At 46.2% G+C, this 23967-nt stretch overlaps 1 protein-coding gene across 1 annotated transcript in view; it reads left to right on the top strand.

Annotated features, from left to right (window-relative positions):
- RUVBL1 (RuvB like AAA ATPase 1) overlaps positions 1-18593 on the top strand; it is a 28996-nt gene extending 10403 nt beyond the window's left edge. Inside the window, exons 4-11 of the mRNA XM_018553940.1 lie at positions 5775-5926; positions 6216-6305; positions 8945-9094; positions 9707-9770; positions 12104-12302; positions 12871-12973; positions 16558-16649; positions 18271-18593. Coding sequence (XP_018409442.1) covers positions 5775-5926; positions 6216-6305; positions 8945-9094; positions 9707-9770; positions 12104-12302; positions 12871-12973; positions 16558-16649; positions 18271-18430 — 1010 coding nt within the window. The 3' untranslated portion in view covers positions 18431-18593. The remainder of the gene's footprint in view (positions 1-5774; positions 5927-6215; positions 6306-8944; positions 9095-9706; positions 9771-12103; positions 12303-12870; positions 12974-16557; positions 16650-18270) is intronic.
- Positions 18594-23967: the final 5374 nt, after the last annotated feature.

The raw sequence follows: 23967 nt of genomic DNA, 5'->3' as shown, positions 1-23967 counted from the left end.
CCCCCCCCCCCCCCCCCCAATCAACATGCTAATTGCATATTTAAATGAAGCCTTTCATTTTCTTTACATACCTTATTTCAGACCCAGTAATGTCAACCCTGAGTCTCTGTGATTCTCTATACAAAACAGGTGGTGGGAGGGGCCAGCAGGGTATAGGTCTTAGGGCCCTCAGCCCTGATGCCAGCAGTGGTATAGGTCTCAGGAGGAGCTATGCAAGTCGCAAAATGCCTTGATGGGTTGGTGTCAGTTGGAGTGGATGTTCTGGGATTCCATTTGATAACGCTCACTAATGCTGAGCCTCCATGATTGAAAGAGCGGACATCCAGTGAATGAAAGGGACAGGAAAGATAGATGATGCTGGACGTCCTCCAGCCAGAAAATGAGGTGCGCTCTATTACTTGCTGCAGCTTCTAATGCACACTGTAAGAACCGCACACTGTGCAGTGAAATCTGTATATGCAATCTCTGTACAAGAGAGGAGACGGTACAGCTGTGCAAGGCTGAATGGAAGGCTGGAGTACAGCTTTAAAACCCAACTCATGAAAATGTTAATTTAGAGACGCCCCCTAGGCAGTGTTTAACCACTTGAAGACCGGGGTGTTTCACCTCCTTCCTGGCCAAGCCATTTTTCAGTATTCAGCGCTGCGGTACTTTGACTGACGTTTATTCTGTCATGCAACGCTGTACTGATACGAATTTCATACCATTTTTTGGAGACACATTTTATTTTTGTGGTATTTAATCACCACTGGGGTTTTTCTTTTTTACTATATAACAAAAAAAGTACCCTAAATTTTGGGAAAAAACATGTTTCCCTATAAAATGTTATGAAACATTTAATTTCACCCCAATTTTTTGGTATAATATAAATAGACACTAAACAAGTCAACCTTTAAAAATGCGCACGCCCGCAAAATTGCAGAAAACGACCGCAACCAAAATTGGCCATAGGCGACACTTTAAACGTTTTTACCGCTCATCAGTTTAGTGTTATCAGTGATTGATGGCCCTAAAATTATTGCTCTCACTCCGACGTTCGCGGCGATATGTAACATGTGCTGCATAATGGGCGCAATCGTTGTTTTCGTACATAGGCGCACCCGACGCATGTTTGCATGTGGCTGGGGAGGGGGACTTAAAAACATTTTTTGTTATTTTTTTAAATTATTATTTGTGAATATTTTTTTTACCTTTTTATTTAATGCTGTAATTTTTTTTTTTTTTTTAACACAACTTTATTGCTATAACATAGGGGATTAAGAAATCCCCTATGTAATAGCCAGTTCACCAAACAGGTCCTCTTTATGGAGACATCAGGGGTCTCAAAGACCTTTGATGTCACCTAGGGACCCCCACAGAAGCTGATGAAGCACAGATCTGCTCCATCAGCTTCTCTCCGGTGTTCTGCACTGGAGAGTGACACTGAATGCAGGAAGTAATGTAATATACATCACTTCCTGCATTCGGGGACAGGAAGAGAGATCAAAGGGAAATCGAGTAATGATCTCCCTTTGATCTGCTGTTAGAGGCTCACCGGCCACATCGGATCACGGACCGGCAGCGGCGACGAGGAGACGGCGGGACACAGGTGGGGAGGCCGCACACCCGCAGCTCCTGCAAGCGATCGGGCGTCTCTAGAGACGCCTGATCGCTTGTATGTAAACAGCCATCGCTGGCTGTTTACATGCTCACAGTTTCCCCTCTCGTGTGCGCGCACACGAGGGGGGGGAGGGGCAGGACGTCTTAAGACGCCCTCCCGCTCCTAGCAGACTTCCGTCCGGCCGTTCACAAACGGCCATGGACGGAAGGTGGTTAAAATAAAAAAAAAAAAGCAACAGCTCGGGTTGCAATACTCATTTTCAATCTGGAGCTGTCCCCCGCAGTACCACATTCAGCCACAAGATGTCCTCAGTGTTTGTGGATCTGGGTTTGTGGATCAGTGTTCTTATTTCAGCCTAGGCAAAGCCACTTGGATTTTTATGTTGCTGAATGTATTTGTGCACACTTGTAAAACTTCCTATAAGTCCACTTTAAAGCCTCGCTGAACCCTCCTAAGGCCCCTTCCACACAGGCTGATCAGAAGAGGATCCGTGCATGGATCTCCATCTGATCAGAGCAGTACTGACCGTACCCCATGTAGGTTTATGGAGAATCAGATGTGTCCATTTACATCAGATTACCAGATTAGAAGCTGAAACTCCATCTGGAACTGAGAGATCCAGTTTCTCTCAGTAGTGTCTCTCTAAATCCGGAGAGAGCTGAGTTTTTTTCCATGGCCCGCCATGAAGCCGCATGGCAACAGGAGGCGACTGGGCAGCCGAAAGAAAAAGCTAATGAGCCTTGAAAAGGTGGTTGTGCGGACACAGCGATCGAAGAGGATCACCGAGCGGGTTTTATTATTGAAATCACGGGTGATCGTTTCCTGAGCCCTCGGCACAGCTGCAGGAGACAAATCTCCCCCTCTAATCCCAGACTCAAATAAAGCTTGACCCTCTATTGATTTTTTTCCTCTTCTTCCTTTGCAAAGAAAGGGGCAGTCAACATTATCTCAGCCTTTAAATTCTGTCAAGTCAGGGCCAAGGCGGGGAGGGTACGAAGCCGAGAAAAACCTCTGGAGCACAAATGAAAGGCGTCTGCAATATTTCCTTCGTGTGATGAAGTTGCCTGTCAAGCAGGTGGAAATTTGAACCAACAGTTGAAACCTGTGTCATCCCCGTTGTCATTCGGCGAGATAAGAGCCCGAGAGTTAAATCATCACTAACAGCCGCCGCTATTGTGAGCCTCGGTACATTCTGATTAGCAGAAAACATCCTAATAGGATTCTTCCAGCCTTTGTAAATGAAGCATCTCATTCTAGGGGAGAGCCTTCAGTGCTAGCAGAGTCTGGAACATATTTAATTGCAGCAATGGATGTTAAGCCGATCTGTTCAAGCGATGGAAGTCTCTTTAGATCAAGTGGCAACATTTTTTTTTTTTTAAAGTTGATGCTGCTCGCTATGTACACGCGAGGCTTTTGAAAGTCAATTGTCTGCATTTATAATAAAGAATACAAATAATGGATCAGAAGGACATTTGGTCCCCTTTTAGCCAGCAGGAAATATAACTGAGATCAGATTTTACTGTTCTTGGCTGCAATGTGCTTTCTTCAAAAGTTCAGTTTTAAGGATATTATAATGGTTTTTTGGGCCCCTTTTATTTGTTTATACTTTTTTAGTTCAATGCCCAACGAAGTACTGATGGGGTGGTCATAATAATCTGGCCACTCAGTGTATATGCGCTAACTCGGCTCAGGCATTCTGACGGCGGCTGTTGTCAGAATACATTCTAAACAGCAGGGGATTGGTCCTTCAACATTCGTAAGCATTGACGGAGGAATCTGTTCTATTTTGGGTGGTTTTTTTTCCGTTCAGCGGAGTTAAAAAAATAAAATAGAAAAGTGTATCCCCCTACTTTGGTGATTTTCTAAAGAGCTTCTCTCTTCCTCACACCCACTCCCCTTTCTCTCTCTGCGCTCTCTTATAATTTTTTTTTTATGCGGTCTTTTCCTCCACCCCATCCTGCTCGCTTTTTCTGCCTCTCGCCCTCTCTCCTCCCTGCTCACTCCCTTCCTTTCTCTCTTTTCCTCTCTATCAATCACTTGCTCTCTCTTTTCTCTCCCTCTCTATCTCCCTCCCACTCTCGTTTCCTCCCAATATCCCACTCTCTGTGTGTGTAACCTGCTGCTAATCTTTTCTTCATTACTAACTTACTGTGCCTTGTTCTGCACTCTCTCAGTATGGAGGCGGCTATCTTGGTAGAGGCAGGGCTTTGCTTCCTCATGTCAGATCCTCCAGCAGGGAGAACAATGAGCAGCACAGAAGTGACAACTCTGAATCTCCTGAGCAGTGAGTGCCTTACGTTGCACAATGCAGATAATCAACTATAGGTCTCTAGGTAAAGGAATTTCAGACAAAGATAGATTTTCAGACTACAATAAACCTTTCTAGTTTTTCCTATTGAACTCTACAGCTGAGTGATACACCGATAAGATGCATTTTTGTTAATAGTTAAGTTACTTGAATGAATCTTGAACATTTATAAGAGTTAACTCCTTACTGTCACTAAGACTAAATTCTACTCCTACATACACACTGTTATAAAGTATCCGAGTTCTTTTTTTCAAGTTAGCTTTAGTTGCTCCGGGTTGCTGCACCTTACACATTGATCCTTCCCTGATTGCTTTAACTTTCATGAGCTTCTTTGTTTCTCTGGGCCGTAGCCCCGTCTGTTCTCTTTTATAGCCTCCTATTAATGTTCACATTTATTATTGGGGATTTTTTCCTTATCTGATCTATCTCTGCTCGGAGGAGTCTGTGCCCTGGAGGTACATAAAACTTAAAAACATAATGGCTCTTGTGATATTTAATGTTTGGGGGGGTGTTGGGTTGTTCGCCTCTTAATGTTGAACAAATCTGACTTTCTATACTTCAGCATTGGATTTTTCCTTTTTTTTTTTTTTTAGCCAATATGGGACGTATTTCTTCTCTACAAGGGCACCAGAAAATTGTTTTCGGCAATGATTTAAACCTCTTACAAGCGCCAGTAATGAATTGTCTGTTGGAGGCTGTCCCGCCGTCTTATTTACCCTCAGACATTTTACAGCAGTTGTAACTCAGGTGGCACGTTCCATCGGGCCCTTGTTATCGCCTCCGTCTTAGTGCTTTGTATAAACCGGCATTAAAAAGAAAATGTAATAACTGAACTGATACTTCCAATCTAAACCTTGGATTCTGTTTTTGAGCAAGTATGAAAGTCAGCATTGTAGGTACTACTAGTGCCATCCTGACTGTCTTTGTGGTACTGGAAGGCCCGTTTCTTAAAGCCAATATCAGGGCAAAATAAAACTGCCCCCCATCATTCCCAATAAAGGTTGCCATACACGGTTCCATTTTTCTCTTCTTCAGCCTGCAAAATCAGTCAGTTCCCCCTTTTGCGTTAACATAGCATGAACGCCACTGATGGGTAATGTTTTCTGGCACCCGCAACTGCCTGAACAGTAACTGCATGTGATAGGATGCAGTCACTGATTGGCTGATCATTTTCCACCCGGCTCTTCTGATTTTCAAATCCACTTTTGTTGAGCAGGGTGGTGCTTGTAGTAGGGCTGACCGATGCTCCCATTGCGTCCGTCTGTGGCCAACATGAAAAATGTCTTCCAAAGCGGTTTCTTGCTCACCTGAGTCTACCGTCACATCTCCCTCTCTGGCACCTCTTCCAAGAGTGGAGACCTGTAACCCAGCATGCCAGTCCTCCTGCATACCGGTCTTGTTTCTGCCGTTTGCGATGTCATCACGTGACTGTAGTGTTCTGGATCCTGAAAGGACCCTGCCACTGGACAGCCAATTGGAAGTGTCCACGTCACACAGGCAATGATGTGGGCTCCTGTAGAAGGATCTTCCAGCTCTGCAGTCCAAAAGATAGAAGAAATTGGACTGTGTGTGTGTGTGTGTGTGTTCTAAATTACTTAATTTTTTTAATAGCTGAACTTTGTTAGGGAAGCTTATGGCTGAAATCCACAGCACAGCATTTCTTAGGAGCCTGAGATCTGCTAAGACAAAAGTAGTGTGTCTGGTAATGACAATGTTCATGAGCATACACTGATGATGTGTTTTGTAGATGCAGTATATTTTTAGCTGTGCATTTTGTCCACAAAGTTATGCCTGCATTCTACTTTACATAAAGAGAATCTTTACTGGTTAAAAAAAGTAGTAAAATTTGTATTCTTTTTTTTGTAGGACTGAGAATAAGAGAAACCAAGGAAGTGTATGAAGGGGAAGTGACGGAGTTAACCCCTTGTGAGACTGAGAATCCAATGGGTGGTTACGGAAAGACCATCAGCCATGTTATTATAGGCCTAAAAACCGCCAAGGGAACCAAACAGCTCAAGGTGGGTATTCCGAGGTCCTTGTCCAGTATCTAGAATTTAGAATGTTAATGCAAGAAAGAAAAAGAGGTTAGCTAATTGCAAAAAAAAACTTGCGGGAGGGGAAAGAGAGCAGGAACGTCTATTTCAAAATCAGTTTTTGGGAAAATAATTTTTTTTTTAAATTCAAGAGAATTTGTTGTCTCTGCGGTTTTCTTTTTATTATTTTAATCGTTTTATTATTAAAAATGAAGGTTAGGAAAAATGTAAATTTATTTTGTCTGCACTTTTGTTTTTTTGTTTTTCTCCGCAGTTGGATCCCAGCATCTATGAAAGTCTACAGAAGGAGCGAGTGGAAGTTGGGGACGTCATCTACATTGAGGCAAACAGCGGCGCGGTGAAGGTAAATTTTAATCCTTTGATCTTATGTGGGGTGGAAATAATCCCTTACTTGATCGTACATCACAGGACACAGGGAGTTAATTCTGGAACTTGTGGGTTAGGCAGCTGCCGTCAGGTGATCTGACACATCAAAGCTGTAAGGACAGCCCTGTATAACCCCTCCAACTCCCAGCAATGCAGCTTGCATTGTTTCCACACTAAATATCCCTCCAATTGATTGTGACCCGTAGAAATGAAGTTAAAGTAGAAGGAAAGACTACATAAAACAAACAAACCATAACATTCTCTAGCATTGATTTGTCAGTCTCTTGAGTCGATCCGTGTAAATCCCTGTTGATTGAATTATTTATCTACGCTCATGTGACCACTAATCTTTCTTTCCCTCGGGGTGGTGGACCTTAATTATCTGGGGCTGACGTGACGGCAGGAAGTGATGCGTTGCAGCAGTGTATTAGAATTACAGCCCGCCCAAAGCAGGAGGGGAAAGAGCTGTAGAGGTTTTCCTTTAGGCTGGGTTCACACCTAGGCATATCGAATATGCGCGTTTTTAACGCGATTCGCGGTAAACAAAACGCGCTACAAACGCACGTTTCCGAGGGCTACTTGGCTGTATCCCAATGGAAACGTGTAACAAAAACGCCCCAAAGAAGCTCCTGTACTTCTTTGGTGTAGGGCGTTTTGTATCGCGTTCATACGGCCTGTAATACGCCCAGGTGTGAACCATGCCCATAGGAAATAATGGGATTTCGGTATTTTGAGCGTTTTGCAGAGCGTTCGAACGCGCTACAAAACGCCCAGATGTGAACCAGGCCTTACTGTAAGAGCTCGCACGCTGAAGGAAGAGCTGACAATGCTGAGACAATTTCAGTGGCAAGCAGGTGTTCTGTGGTAGCCAGGAAGTGTTGTCGGCCCATCAACAGGCGTCAAATGCACAGATAGAAACCAGCAGGATCACAGAGGCAAAACACGGCCTTATTATTAATGTTTATTGGACAGAATATATATTGTGCAGACACTTCTGACCTAATGCCCGAGACTCCGAATGCCTATAAATGAGCTTGACAGCCAGGGAACTAGCACTAGGAGAGGTCTGCGATGGCAGCTCCCATATTTCCTCAGCACACCACTGACCTGCAAAAAATAGGACACATGACAAAATCTGGAGGGAAAAAGGATAAATGACCTTCTTTCTCCTTCATTACTCTATTAAAAATAATGGATTGTACTTGTCTTGGAGGGAAGTAAGTTATTGGTAAAATGTTTTTTTTCTTTCATTGGGCATTTATTTCCTTTTTTAAGTAGCTTTAAACCCAGTTACTAAAATCCTATAGTAGCTTTAGCATGTTGAAGTGTAATTCCACTTTCCCAGGCGAATTTGGGAAAATGGAATTGCCTCCTCCAATCTGGCTCCCCTCATGCTGTACTTGCCTTTGCCGGAAGGCTCCTTCCCCTCCGCTCGTGCTGATGTCCTGCCCATACTCCATACACAGCAGTGCATCCTCTATTCTGTATCTTAAATTTTTTTCACAAATGGCGAGCACTTATATGTCAGTGTGGCCACCTGACTGCGCTGCCCAATGAGAAGCACTTCTTAGGGGGCCAGTTTAGAAGGTTAATTCCGTTTTCCCAAATTTGCCCATGAAAGTGGAAGAATCTTCAATGTAACTCTAAATGGGTTTATTGTTTTTTAAGCCTGCACCATTTATTAAAATACCTGGTGATCCTACCATAAAAGTCCTTTTGTTAGCCCCTTCCCATTATGGGGGAGCAATGCTCTGTTCCTGCCTCCCAGCTGTGCTCCTACGTTGTCACCCAATCACATTTCTCCATTGATAGAGACTTTGAAGTGGCTGGTTTAACACATTGCGCAAGCGTGGTCCATTGTTGTCACCTTTAGCAAACTAAATGTCACCTTCTTAGCCCTCGTTCACACCTGAACGTTTTGTAGCGCGTTCTACGCTCGACGAACGCTCTACAAAACGCTCAAAAATATAAATCCCATTGTATTCAATGGTCTCGTTCCCACCTTGGCGTATTTCCGCCCGTCCCTAACGCGCTACAAAACGGCCCACGCCTGAAAAGGTACAGGTACTACTTTGGGCCGTTTTGTTGTGCGTTTCCATTGGGCTACAGCCAAGTAGCCTTTGGAAACGCGCGACGGTCGCGCAACTTTTTTACCGCGAATTGCGGTTAAAAAAACGCGCGACAGACGCGCATATGCAATACGCCTAGGTGTGAACGAGACCTTAGGGTTATGATGGATCTTAGTGGGTTTTTTTGTTCACCATAGTCAATACATGGTAAAAAAAACATAGATTTTGTCCAGAGTGATTTGAGTAAACAGCAATGCTGGCCTTCTATGTTTTGTTGTTGTTTGTTTTTTTCATCCTGGTAATATTCCTGCCAGTGTCCTGGTTTGTCATACTCCTGCATGGTGACACATGCTTTGGGTGTCTTGGCATTCACCATGGAGGCCCAGAAGCATGTAGTCCCTTTTTTATTCCCAGCTTTCAACAGGGCAGTAATTGGTACGCGGCTCCCTCTGGCAGTTATCAGCAGCCTGTCAGTCGGGGATTTGGCAGCCATGCGGACAGCGCACCTGTTCCCTTGCTCTAACACTGTTCTCTCCACACCAAACAGAGGCAGGGCAGGTGCGACACCTACGCCACCGAGTTTGACCTTGAAGCCGAGGAGTACGTCCCGCTGCCGAAGGGAGATGTCCATAAAAAGAAAGAAGTGATTCAGGACGTCACGCTGCACGACTTGGATGTGGCCAATGCAAGGCCTCAGGTGGGTGCTGGGGACAGTTTTTTTGTTTTTTGTTTTTTGTTTTTTTGTTTTTACATATGATGAACATGATGGGGAGGGGTGGTTTTATAAGGAAGTTTTGTAGTGAACGTGGCTGATTTCTGGCACAGGTCATACCATTAGGAAGCATGGTGATTTTAAGCAGTGGGTTGTCAGATGTAAAGTATCTCAGAGGAGATGACCTGCTTATTGTTCAGCAAACTGGGAAATGATTATGTTGTGCAGCTGGCTTGTCTTGTCTGTGAATGACACTGTAATGCACAGAGCTGATTTGATGCAAGGCTCAGTGGCTTCTGTTGTGAGAGTGAATATATGTTGTAGGGTCTGCAGGCTTCAAGAGTGCACTTGATACCAGTTTCAGACACTTCGGTGATCATTGAGAAATCATTGTAGTTGCAGTTGACCTGCCTCAGCTGCTTTTCCATTCCTATTCACTTGCACGAGGGAGAGAAGCCGTTCTGAAGCAAACAAAAGCCTGTTGACGCTGCCCCTTAATCGGCTCTGTACTAGTACATAGTGAGGCAGTTACATCTGACAAAACATAAGGTAATGGGGAACAGTTTACAGAGCTTACAGTGGTATCTCTCATTCCAGGGAGGCCAAGACATCCTGTCTATGATGGGCCAGTTGATGAAACCGAAGAAAACGGAGATCACGGGTAATCCTGTCATTTTATGATGCCAAACTCAAACTCTTTTAATCATTATTAACATCTGAATGCTGACTTGGAGCTTTGTTTGCAGTTGAAATGATGCAGTCCTATTTTTTTTTCTCAGTTTCTGTGTCAAATATACCCCATGCAAAATTAAAAAAATGTGTGTGAACAATTAAATATTTTTGCTCTTGAAAGCCTAATGGCATCCAAAAACATTACCCTTAATGGTAAGTTCAAATAAAAATCTCAGTATTTTTACCTAAGTGATATAGCGAGGGTTAAAATACCCTGTGCTGGCAGCATGCTAGAGAGTCAGGCCACTGCGCTTGTACACAAGCAATGGCTCGTGCCTCCAGTAGCCTAGCGTTCCCATCGCTCCAATCAATCTTGCTGCTTCGGAAGTATGAGCACTGTTCATAGGAGCATTGTAGTGTCTCTAGTGTGAAAGGTACTTTAACCTTTGCTGCAGTATATCTGTATTGGGGTAATGATGGTGCTACCCACTCAAGGAGACTCCCCAGTTGTTGTGCCAAATTAAAGGAGAACTATGAGGTGAGTGCTTTTCACTGACCTCATAGTTCTAGCCGACCTGTGACAATGAGACTGTCACAGGTCGGCTCAGTAGATTGGGAAGTGAGCGAACACATACCGGCGTTCGCTCACCTCTCGATCCTGTCACGGCTCTCTGCCGTGACAGGGGAGGAGCTGGATTCCCCCCTTTCCGCTCCGATCCGCCAGCGCTGACTGGCGGAACGGACGGGGGAGGGGGCGGGTACAGCTGGCTCTGCCTCTAAATAGGCAGAGCCAGCTGCCAGTCACGCAGCTGGGCGGATCCCGGCACAATTGTCAGGATCAGCTTCAGCTGTGGCTTCTCAGTATACCGCGAGCAGCAGCTTGTGGTATACTGCGGCGTCTCATATACGGCGTCTCAGATACTGAGCCTAGGGTGACGAGAGGACGCTAGTTTGTGTCCTGCCGTAACCCTAAGGAGAACTATGGGGAAAAGACATAACCCCATAGTTCTCCTTTTAATAGTTTGTGACTTTGGCATTTAAAATGTGTACGTTCCACTTTGCAATAGTGAGGAGAGCCTAGGAGAACATGCGCACCTTATAAAAGCCATACTAACCGTGTCTACACACTTCCTGGCTTGTTTACTGGCTCTTTTGTCCCGTGCCTACACCTGGCTCCATACACTCTAGTTAGCGTGTATGCCATGTGCTCCCATAGAAATCACTTCAGCAATGTCATGTAAGTGTATCATGTGGCATAAATCTATGAAATGGTTTGCATATATTGTAATAAGTGTCCAAGCTGGCCACCTGTGCCCAAGTGATTCTCCTCTTGCCAGTCCCTACGTTACTGTGCATCATTTTTATTGCATAGTGCAGGTCATTAACCAGACCTGTCGGTGTCTCTCCTCCAATTGTTATAATCCATGCCCCCATCGCACTCCCGACCGCTGCTCCATCAAGATAAAGTGGGTGCGATGGTAATCGACGGATGGCATACGAAGAATATGGATACCGGCACTCCAATGGTAGATGGAATACGTCGATTTATTGACGTACGTGCGATAAGAGCATAACACACTTAGTGCAACGTTTCGGGGTCGCGTAGGATCCCCTTCATCGGGCAGAACAAGTGATGCCTGATGAAGGGGATCCTACGCGACTCCGAAACGTTGCACCCAGTGTGTTATTCTTTTGTTGCATGTACGTATTCCATCTACCATTGGAGTGCCGGTATCCATATTCTTCTCCAATTGTGTCTTTTTTGCCTCATGCTGGCACTATATGACCCGTATAGTATTCTATCAGCAAAATGATCAAATCTAAAGTGACCCTCTGCACACTGCTGTACACCCTTACAAATGTCTAGCAAACTTCTGCATAAAAACAGGGATTATTGGTTCGCATATATTGCAACACATGTTCAAGCTGGCCAACTGCCTTAAAGTGATCCCTCTCTGGCCAGTCCCTTCTCTACTGTGCAAAATGGCAAATACTGAATAATGGCTATTTTCTATCACCCATTTTGCACAGTAGAGAAGGGACTGGCCAGAGAGGGATCACTTTAAGGCAGTTGGCCAGCTTGAACATGTGTTGCAATATATGTGAACCAATAATCCCTGTTTTTATGCAGAAGTCCAATGGTAGATGGAATACGTACATGCAACAAGAGTAAAACACACTGGGTGCAACGTTTCGGAGTCGCGTAGGATCCCCTTCATCAGGTTATCACTTGTTCTGCCTCATGTGTGCAGAGGGTCACTTCAGATTTTTCAGTGTTACAATTCTACAGTTCTATGAAATGTTTTCTCTTTTCTTTCTCAGACAAACTGAGGGGGGAAATCAACAAAGTGGTGAATAAGTACATTGATCAGGGCATCGCAGAGCTGGTCCCTGGCGTCCTTTTCATTGATGAGGTGCACATGCTGGACATCGAATGCTTCACCTACCTTCATCGAGCCCTGGAGTCATCGCTCGCCCCCATCGTCATTTTCGCTACTAACAGAGGAAACTGCGTCGTCAGGTACTTGGGTGGCTGGAAATTGATCAGGAGGAAGGGTCAAATGAGGGTGTTGTCTTAAAAACAAACTATATGTACTATAAGTTAATATTTTTACTGCACTTTCTTGCTACGTGAGAGTAAATGCTTACTTGCAGTGTTTTTCCTTTCCATTTCAACAAGTCCAATAAATTTCAGTCTCAAAAAATATATAAAAAGTATAAATGTATTTAAACAAGCAATTTATAAAAAGCATTGAAAATGCTTTTTGAGAATTGCTTGTTTAAGTAAATTTATACTTTTTATATATTTTTTGAGACTGCAATTTATTGGACTTGTTCTTTCTGGAGCCCTAAAAACCCCCCATCTTTCTCTGTCCTTTCTTTATTACAAATCAACCAGGGGTTGGCTTCCAGAAAGGGAGGCTCTGTGCACCACCAAATAACCTCAAACTTATTACATATGTCCACTATGTGTAGATTGGGTGCTATGAGCTCTTGTGCCAAACTCTCTGATAAGAGAAGAGGGTGTAAGTGAACTAATATCGCTGTGTGCAGTATTCTGGTTCCATACATTTGTTTTGACTTTCCAGGGGGACTGAAGATATCTTCTCTCCACATGGGATACCCTTGGATCTCCTGGACAGGGTGATGATTATCCGGACCATGCTGTACACCCCACAGGAAATGAAGCAGGTGAGGACAGCTCCATAGATAGATATCTAAACTGTTGTTTTGATTGTTGTAACGGTCACTGTTACTGAGAGTATGGAGCCAAATCAAAAGGACTTGTATATAAGAATGGATGGTATTGCCCCAAACAGCATGCTGCAGTAAATGTTTCCTTATACTAAAGTCCATAAAAACATATTTAGATTATTTTACACCTGTATCACGCTTCTTTCCGAATGTTCCGGTCGAGGAGTCTGCACTGATAAAGTAATCAGTAGTCGGGTTGTAACATTTTCTGGGACTACATTTCCCATCATTCTTTGCCCCGTACGTGTGCCCCTTCATTAAAGTGTTATTAAACCCTTGTGTGTTTGTGCATATATCTATCTATCCGATCTATCTATCTCTAGCATGCAGTAGATATATGCAAAAACATTAGCTGGCTCTCAAAATACCTGAACAATCTGATTGGATGCAGGCATTGTTCAGGTTTTCTGAGAGCCAGCGAGGCCGACTAGCAAGATACTGAAGCTTGGCCCAGCGGGAGATTCCTCCATCCACACAGTTTAGCGTAGATGGAGGAATCTGTTGCACTTTTTCCATCCGACCATAGAAAACCTGCAGATAATCTATAGCTGGATGAAAAGCTTTGTCATTCTGCTCTGTGTAATCCGGGGGAATTTAACCAGTGTTATCCATGCCCTTCCGGATCGACCTGTTGCCAATTCCGGATATAAAGGCTGAGAACCCCTGATCTCTATTGCACTGCTGCAGAAGTTTCTGTGGTATGCCGATAGCATGTTTTTGATACAAATGGAAATGAATTGTTCCTTTGTGTCTTATTGTTTTATAAAGTAACAGACAGGAAATGTTGGTAATATATGAGAAGAATTTCCTGGCATCCCTTTTAGATGTGCTCCCAGCTCATCACTGCTAGCCTGGCAAGCCAGCTGTGCACATCTGAGGGAATGCCAAGGATGCTTTCCGTTATCTAACATCATGCATTTTGCAGACGTTAAGGGTACGTTCACACCAGATGCAGTGCGTCCGGGCCCGATTCTGGCCGGAACGCACTGCATCGCATTGCGGCCGGCTCACTTTTTTGTGGGGCAGGAGGGGGCATGGCGGGCCATTGAAGTGAATGGCACCGTAGCCACGCGCTCCAGCCGCAATGCGGTCGCCCGCACGGGATCGCAAGGCACATTGTGCCTGCTGTCCGGTGCGATCAAAATGCTGCAAGCACTATTTTGATCGCACCGGACCGCAGGCACAATGTGCCTTGCGATTGCATTGCGGCCGGAGGGCGTGGCTATGGTGCCATTCACTTCAATGGCCCGCCACGCTCCCTCCTGCACCACAAAAAAGTGAGCCCGCCACAATGCGATGCAGTGTGTTCCGGCCAGAATCAGACGAACGTCCTCCATCTGGTGTGAACGTACCCTAAAGAAAAAAAAAACCTGAACAAGATTTCAACTAGCACGACCCTGAATCCTTTTTTAAATATGCAAAAACATTTTTAAAAAAAGGTAATTTACCTCCGTCTTCGCTGCGCGCTCCCGTCCGAAGATCTGAAGATTCTCGGGCGGCCGCAAAGGATCATGGGGCGGGCGCATGCGCAGTAGAGATCTTCGGTCAGGAGAAGAGGAGAGACACAAGGGGTAAGTCAATGCACGCAGCCCGGCAGTTTGCACCCGCGGGACAGGAAGAGACAGGAGCCTGCGGTGGAGGGACTGCTGGAAGGAAGAAGATGATCGGATCAAGAGGCCTCACTTAAGGTAAGTCCTTACAGCAGGATTGGGGGGGGGGTAGACTTTAATGTCACTTTATAGCCCTGCAGAAGGATGAAAACATTTAGAAGTTCTATTTGCAATCTTGCCTGATTTGTTTGGATGTACAGATTCAGCATTCATTCTTTTCACACCTCCGGCATTTTTAAGGTGTCGTTGTATCTTTAAATATGAAAGAAACCTTCACCTCTAGCGAATAAATTCCTGCTGCACAAATGCTGGAAATGAATAAAGACGGTTGCATTCATTATCTCATCCTTGAGCGGCTGTCAGTAAAGTTTCAGGAGAGCTCGCGCCTGTCTGCTGGCTGTGCATTCCCAGGTTTCGGCTAAGCAGGCGCCTCACGCTATCTTGTTTACAGAGCTGCCAAAGTGAAAAATACCTGTATTATATGAGACCTGCTATCTCAGCAGTACAACACACAACGCTATTATCCAGGCTGCCCCTTATCATTCAGCGAGGAGAAGCCAGCGCATGGTGCCAGCTCCACATACAGCACCTTGTCATGCAGTTTATGCAGATGTTAAAGGGATTACAAAGTGTGTTTTCAGAGAAGTGCACATTCTGACTCCTTATTGTAACCATTACCCGAGCGCTGGGTGTATTGTGATTTTTAAATTTTTACGCGTTTCATGATTGCAATTTATATACAGATTGTAGATTCCCCTCTGGATGTTATCTTGTGTATTGGTGAGTGTGATCAATAGAACACAAGGACTATTGTTTTCAGGTTCTCCAGACTGGCAAATAGTCATATAGGGGAGCTGTAAAGTGCAACAGTATTGATTACATCAACTTCCCCAATAATCGACCCCCCCCTTCGTTTTTCAAATCACTGCATTGATAATCATTGAAAATCACTTGTGCAAGTGGAAGAAAAGCTAGAAAATGTACTAACCTTACAACTGGCTTCCCTGGGATCCTGGGAACGAGATTTGTGAAGGGACGTATACTTTCCTAACTTTACAATGCAATGATTTGGAACGGCCCCTCCCAATCCCAGTACAGTGCGGGTTCTAGGTTTGGGTGAAGAAGAAAAAAATTCAAAAAATTATATATATATACCGTATTTTTCGCTCCATAAGACACACTCCCCCCTCCCCCCCCAAAAAAAGCAGGGGAAAATGTGTGTGCGTCTATGGAGCGAATCCCTAGTTTTTTGTACATTTAGCCCTGCTAAAGCAGAGCTAAACGTACAGTGGAAGCCACTGCTCCTTTGATACCAGTAATCTATTCAGATCACTTGTATTAAAGCCGAGCGGTGGCAAACCCCACCCCCCACCCCGCCGTGGTTTTCGGGTCCCCCGCTTCTCTGGGGGACCCGTGACCACAGTATAGGAGCTCACCATAGAGCCCCTAGAGCAGACCAAGAACATCCATTCTTCGTCTGCACTGTAATCACAGCGCCGCCTGTCTCTCCAGTCACTTACTGCAGCTTTTGTCACAGAAACTGCCTGCGTCCTATGTACCGTTTCGCCTTATGGAGCGCAAAATACGAGATATATATATTATAGATCTTCATTTATTTTTTATCATTTGAGCCCCTAGAGAAACAAGCAGTTAACCCTTGCAGCGCGAGGAGTCCCACTGCCAGGGTATCTGGGTTTTTTTTCAATAAGCAGTACATTGATTTTGTCTTCCCTTCCGTCACACGGCCTTCTTCCCTCCCTCCGGTCATTATGTATCATCATTACACCGTATATTAGAGGTATTCACCAGCAGTGTCATTCTATGAATAAAGCGAGAGGCAATGGAAGAGAGAGCGTTTAACCACCCAGTGAGTAAAGCCGCCATTTCATCCTACCTCCTTTCTCCATCCAGATTATAAAGATTCGAGCGCAGACCGAGGGCATTAACATCAGCGAGGAAGCCTTAAATCACCTGGGGGAGATCGGCACCAAGACCACACTGAGGTTAGTAATGTTCTGGCCCTGCAGGGTTGTTCTTCTCCTAGAACAGAGGACATGGGAGGACGAGGCAGCTGAGAGACATCGGCATCACCTCACTGCTCGGGTAGACAGATGTCTGCTGTCAGGGATCGGAACAGCTCAGGTGTGTTATCCGCCTCAACTGATAGCAGCAGGCCGAAGTGCCATTCTTTTCCTCTGAAACCTCCGACAGGCCCCACTTCAGATGCTTTTCTCTCTCATGTTCTAACTTAAAGTTGAACTCCGGCCTTCCCTTCAGTCTTGCAGAATCGTACCGGCTCCTCTCCTGGACTAAAAATGCTTATTCAGATTTCACTGCACACTGAGCTTCTCCAGAATGACATCCAGCAAGGCATTTTGACATTTGCATAACACCCCCCAAAAGCCAACGCTTTGCTTGCATCAGAGCTGAGGGCTCTTGAGAGGAGTACTCAGGCAGAGTGCTGGGATATGTCAGGAAGCTATGTACAGCACCCGGCTGGCCCCTCCCACCCGCCATGATCTGCCTGCATTGCAAAGAGAAGCACAAAGACCCAGTGATCACATCACTGGCTCTTAAATAAGGAACATAACGGAAAGGTGTTCTTAAAAAATGGCATTTCCATTAGGAGGAACCAGGGAGGGCAGGACAAAAGATTAAACTTCAGAGAGTTATTACTAGTGATGCACCGATTTCTGTATCGAGTACCGCCGATATTTTTATTTGCCCGGTACTCGCCGATACCAAAAGTCCCATTAAGGAAGCCAGGCGGCGTGTAATGACTCGTCACCTGGCTTCCTGATTAGCTGGGCAGCGTGTAAAGACCCGGCTTCCCGATTAGCAGGGAAGCCATCCCCATGCTTCTAGGTGGCGAGAAAGCATGGAGCCGGCTGTCTGGCTAATCAGGAAGCCGGGCACCGTGTAATGACGCGGCGCCCGGCTTCCTGATTGGCCGGGAAGCCAGCTCCATGCTCCCTCGTCATGAAGTGACGAGGGAGCATGAAGCCGGCTTCCCAGCCAATCAGGAAGCTGGGCAGCATGTAATGACTCGCTGCCCGGCTTCCTGATACTGGAAGTATCTGACTAGGCATCGGAGCATTTGGGCGAGTATGACTACTTGGCACCGATACTAGTATCTGTACATCCCTAGTTATTACAGCTATAAAAACACCAGCCTTTTACATTCCTTCCAGGGTCTGGCTGACTCTTTATGCAATTATCAAAATACCTTGATGGCTGGGTGTCCGTCTAGGGCAGTGTGCATTCTTAAGCAGGCTGCATTTGCAAGCCAACCACCCTAGGTAATGCCCCCCCCACGTGATACTGAGCCTCCGTGATGGAAAGAGCTGACATCCAATGAATGAAAGGCCAAGCACAGTTTGGCTGGGGAGGAAAGTGTTTGATGATACTGGATGTCCTCCAGCCAGCAAATGAGGGGGGCCCTGGCTTGCTGCAGCGTCTAATGCACTCTACAATAACCTTACAGTGGGCATTAAAGTCAGGAAGCAATTTCAGTCCTGGAGCAGGTCTTGTACAGCTGTGCAAAACCTGAAGAGATGGACTTGGTTCAGATTTACGTAAAGACAATGTAGGCAAAAAATATTCTTGCTTTTCTTCCCATTTTAGGTACTCCGTACAGCTCCTGACCCCGGCTAACCTTCTGGCCAAAATCAATGGCAAAGACAGCATTGAGAAAGAACACGTGGAAGAAATCAACGAACTCTTCTACGATGCCAAATCCTCTGCCAAGATCCTTGCCGAGCAACAAGAAAAGTATATGAAGTGATCCTACAATGACATTCCGCCCGGCCTCTTGTTCCCAATGCACCGCGCGCTGCGGTCTCCTGGAGAACGGTCTCCGAATCATCTGTGTGACGTTAACGTGTTCCTCCTCTATTTGTGCTTCTGGATTGACGCACGTGAACTGATTAGAAAATATTTAATGTGCTTTTTTTTTGGTGAAAAAAATATTTTTTATTAAATATAACTTAATAGAAGAACAAATGGTTGTGTTTTATATCCTGAATGGTTTATTTCCTTTTATATCCTGAATGGTTTATTTCCTTTTATATCCTGAATGGTTTTATTTCCCTTTCAGTTTGGTGTTAATCTGCCACCAGGAGGGGGGGGGCGGGAGTTGTTACCCTTTGAGGACACTTGGACAGCTTGCATCGCTGATGCTTCTTCAGTTTGGGAATTGGCTTCCAAGGGCTGCAGTTTCGCTCCCTGCCCCTTCCTTGTTACTCACCTCCCGTGTCACTGTGCACTCTTCATTGAACCCTCTGGAGGTGCAGTTCCTGCGGCAAAACGGTTTTAGGCCAACCTGTTCAGTTGCCAAACCATGTTGGATCCGAAAGCCCTGAATGTCCTCATTCATGCCGTCCCCTCCCTTTACCAGTGAAACTTTCTCGCCTCTGTGGACATCAAGGATTCGCTCCTGCATGTCCCCCATCTGTCCTGTGCTTTAGGGTTTCCTGCACTTTGCTGTGGGCCCCCCTGCAATATCCGATCATGGCCCTGCCCTTCAGCCTCTGGTCTGCACCTGGAGTGTTGGTCTGCACCCCAGTGCCTTCAGCCTCTGGTCTGCACCCCAATATGAGCCCTGCTGTGTTCCTGGCATCCCCATTTTGGGATGCTTAGATGACCGCCGGTTGTGGGAACAATTGATGAAGGCTCAAAAGTTGCCACTGGAACCAACTCATTGTTTGGAGCATCACAATCTAATTCTGGACACGGCACAGGCGTGTTTCTCCCAGACTCTCCAGTCACATTTCAGCTCTCCAGTCCAATAGTTGTCAGACTCTCCTCTGTTGCATGATGGTCCTGGGTGTGATGGTGGCTTCCTTTTGAGGCATTCCCATTTGCCCAGTTTCACTCCACGGCCCTACGATGCAACATTGTTGTCATAGGAGAGGTCAGTCCAGTCTCAAGATGGACCAATTCATTTGGCACCAAGGACCACGTTGTCCTTGGCTTGTGGGCTCAGGATTTTAGTTCTAGAATCAGGAAAGTTCTTCCTTTGCCATCTTTTGGAAAATCCTCCTAATGGATGCCTGGAGTCCTAGGCACCCTGTCGGTTCAGGGGGACTTGGTTGTCATCACAAAATTCTGGTAAATTAAGGCAATTTGGTTGTCACTGCAGCCTTGGACTATCCTGCTAGGGGGGTCATCCAGTATGGATTCAGTCAGTCACTCACAACAGTGTCATTCATTGACCACGAGGGATTGAACCAGAAGTTTCACCTGTGGCGGATCAGATCCTGTGCTGGACAGAACTTCACATCCCAGCCATTTACATTCCAGGCAAAGACCGTAGCCAGGCAGGCTTCCTCAGCTGGCAGCATCTGCACCCGGCCGAGCGGTCCCCACACTGAGGTGTTCCAGGACCTGTATCACAGTAGGGGACACTGCATGTGGACCTCCAGATTCAACAGTGGACAGGTTTATCTTCAGCTATAGGGATCTTCTAGTGGAGGCCCCGCTGACTTCCTGACCAGCTATGGTGACTTCCTGACCAGCTATGGTGACTTCCTGACCAGCTATGGTGACTTCCTGACCAGCTACCTCTGTGACTCGGACATTCCCATCCAAGCTTGATGGTCTCGGTGGTTGTCCACCTTTTCCTGTCAAGGTGGACGCTACTGTATCTGTGAGTGCTTCTTGGGCTTTTCAGCATCAAGCCACCGTTTCCCAGTCTTGCAAGGATGGCACCTGGTCCTCTCCAAGTTCCACCAGGTGGCTGGTCAGACGTCATCTGATGCCAGCGTCGGGCATAAGGTCCTTCAGGAGGCTCTTTGAGCTTCAGGTGGTCCCCAGGTTGCAGTGTTCCCGTCTCTGAGCCTGCTTTTGGACGTCCCAAAGCTCATTGACTTCCTGTCTTGCTCAATGGATGAGAACTCTCCATAAAATCCTTCCTGTAGCCGGGACATAGCATATGGGTGTGTTTGGGAACCTCTCCTGTATTACAAACCGGTGTGCGTAAGGGGTTCCCAGATCACTGAGTGGATGGGTGTTCTACAGCAACGCCTAGATGGGAAACCGCCCTGAACACATGCAGTTCAAAGCTTTACATTTACCTAGAATGTATGTTTTGAAGCTGAACTCCAGGCAAACCTGTAAACATACAGAAGAAATATCACTAAGGGAGCGCTTAAACCTGCCAAAGGAGTGGCATGTCTGTCCATCCAGTCCTGAGATGTACACAGCTCTGTCTGGCAAGGGAGGAAAACCGATTTTCTTTCCTTTGCTTCAGTAACCAGTCTTGTCCCTCCCTCAGGCAGTACAAGGAGAAGCGGAATACCCATAAGCTCATCTCTTTCTCACTCTGCCCTCTCCTCCTATCAGCAGGTTCCTTAACGCATGTGCAATGCAGCATAAATGACTGGCTTCTTGTGCTGCTTCCCAGCCTGAGCTCTGCTGTACAGGGGGTTTATGAGAAGTCGCGTGAAGGTACTTGCACTAATTTGCATTTAAAACATATTTTGCGACAACGCAGAGCATTTAGGGAACAGTGTTGTCACCCTATAACAAGCACCTTCATGGCAGGATCACCAGATTTTCTTTTAATTAAAGCTGCAGATTTAAATAAATATTGAGGATTATGAGATTTAAGTGACGGGGTTCCCATGGCGACCCTTTTTAAGATGATTGTGATGCCGGCGCACTGTCATTGCTTTGCGGGGCAGTGCTTGGGCTTCCCTGATCATGTGACCATTGTCATTTGCTGTCACAGTGATCATGTGATCTGCTGTCACAGTGATCATGTGATCAGGAGCCAGTTCTACCAGCTCCCCCATAAGCTGTGACCACAGGGGCTGCCTGATTGAGCGCGCTCCGGGTTACGGATGTATGTGGCAGCGTGACCTTAAGGCCCGCCTCCATTCCGTCACAGGGGCACCGCCAGCGGGAACGGGTTCATTGCGCCATGTAAATAAGCCCAATGTTTTGGCGGTCTCCAGCCGATCAGGCCGTTATAAAACATACAAACTGGCCCGCTCCAGCCGTGTGAATAAAACAGATGGCGGGCGGCGCGGGGGCAATGCATCACCGCGCTCGCCGTGCTCCGGAAACCGCCGCAATTATCAAATCCATCTCCGATGTGAAGTTTTTACAACCAAATTGCCGGGACGGGTAAGGAGCCGGCCCGATTCATTATGAGCAGAGAGCCGGGCCCTGCCGAAAAGGGACATATTAGTTACATCTTATCTGCCTGACACCTAATCTAGCAACAATTACAGCAGACACATATATCCTGTGGGAGCGACTTGCCTGCAGATCGGCTCTGAGATAAGAGTCGGGCTCCATTATAAGGGTCTTAAAGGGGAAGTGTCATAGTTTATGCTGATTTTCATGTAAGCAGAGGGGGATTTGAAGGAACCGAATAGCCGTCCGCCAAACCAGTCTGGACACAGTCTTTAAAGTGGACCTTCCGTTAACTTTACCAGTCCGCGTGAACATATTTCTGGTCAAAATACATAGCACCAGTTTTCAATAACGTTTGTCCTAATCTTGGGGGAAAAAACGGAAAGAAAGAAATCGAGGCAACTGGACTCGCTGTCATCCGGCTAGCTTTCTCAATTCTGAATGGGGGAAGCTAGTCTGATGACAAGTGAAACGTCTTCCAGAAAAAGTTGCCTTGATTTAATTTTTACAGATATACCGTGACCTGGACGCATGAGAACCTTCACAGACATATGAAAGAGGAACTCCAGGGATCGTAAAAATTAACCCTTGCAATGGGGCTATCCGCGCGCTGCAAGGGTTAACGGCTCGTTTTTTTCCTCTAGTGGGTGGAGTGAGGAAGATACACTTGCCCGATCCCGGGCCTGCGGCGCTCAGCTCTCTTCCCCTTTGGTGGACTGTCCCTCAAAGTCCTAATGCAATGGCGTTCAACGTGATGGCGTCCCAGGTCCTTAGACCGCCAGAGCCTGGGGAAGATGAGACTGCAGGGAGCAGGCTAGCAGCCAGGTGGCACCAAGGATCAGGTGGGTGTATCTTCTTTATTGTAATCCCTAGACCGAAACAAGCACTTAACTCTCGCAATGCAGGGGTAGCCCCACTGCAAAGGGGTTCCTCTTGGGGGTGTAGCCCCACTGCAAAGGGGTTCCTCTTGGGGGTGTAGCCCCACTGCACAGGGTTCCTCTTGGGGGTGTAGCCGCACTGCACAGGGTTCCTCTTGGGGGTGTAGCCCCATTGCACAGGGTTCCTCTTGGGGGTGTAGCCCCATTGCACAGGGTTCCTCTTGGGGGTGTAGCCGCACTGCACAGGGTTCCTCTTGGGGGTGTAGCCCCACTGCACAGGGTTCCTCTTGGGGGTGTAGCCCCACTGCACAGGGTTCCTCTTGGGGGTGTAGCCCCACTGCACAGGGTTCCTCTTGGGGGTGTAGCCCCACTGCACAGGGTTCCTCTTGGGGGGGTAGCCCCACTGCACAGGGTTCCTCTTGGGGGTGTAGCCCCACTGCACAGGGTTCCTCTTGGGGGTGTAGCCCCACTGCACAGGGTTCCTCTTGGGGGTGTAGCCCCACTGCACAGGGTTCCTCTTGGGGGTGTAGCCCCACTGCACAGGGTTCCTCTTGGGGGTGTAGCCTATAAACAGTTGAATAAAAACTTTTTTTTTTCCTTTAAACAGATAACATTTTATTTTGTTTCTTTGTTATTCGCTCTTCATACCTGGGGGGGAGGGCGACCGTTCTTTTATGTAGAGGTGTGCGTTTATTATTTAAGGTGGACTTTCCCTTTTAAGGTTTCCTTATACACATGTATATTATTTCCATATAGTGCTAGAAATGTAGGAATTTCATTAACAATCGCATTAAAAATTGTTTCCCTTAAACAGGTAACATTTTATTTTCTTTGTATCAGTTGTTGTTGTTGGGGGAGGGGGGGGACCATTATTTTATGTAGCAGTGTGTGTTTATCATTTCGGGTGGACTTCCCCTTTAAGGTTTCGTTATATGCATCTATATTATTTCCATATAACGATATAAATGTATAAATTTTCATAAACAATCGAATTAAAAAAAACAAAACCTTTTCCTTTTAAACAGGTAACATTCTATTTTCTTTATATCCCTTATTACTTTCTCATATCTGAGGGGGAGGGGGCAATAAATAAGTATAATAAAACGGCCGTCACGCGGCGAATCTGCAGTATTGATTTCCCCTTTTTGATTGGTCTTACTGTCACCCACAATGAGCGCGGCTCTCTCTCTCTCCCCTGTTTTGGGACCTCTCTCTCTCTCTCTCCGGCTGAGTGACTGATCTATCTATCGCCGAGCCGTCGCCGAGCGTCCGTCCCATCCCCCGCCCTCTCCTTGTCACCTGG

Source organism: Nanorana parkeri, unplaced genomic scaffold (assembly GCF_000935625.1).
Source record: "Nanorana parkeri isolate BGI_ZX_2015 unplaced genomic scaffold, ASM93562v1 scaffold135, whole genome shotgun sequence".
Lineage (NCBI taxonomy): Eukaryota > Metazoa > Chordata > Amphibia > Anura > Dicroglossidae > Nanorana > Nanorana parkeri.
The sequence above is the reverse complement of the archived record's forward strand: the minus strand, read 5'-3'. Positions and strand labels throughout refer to the sequence as shown.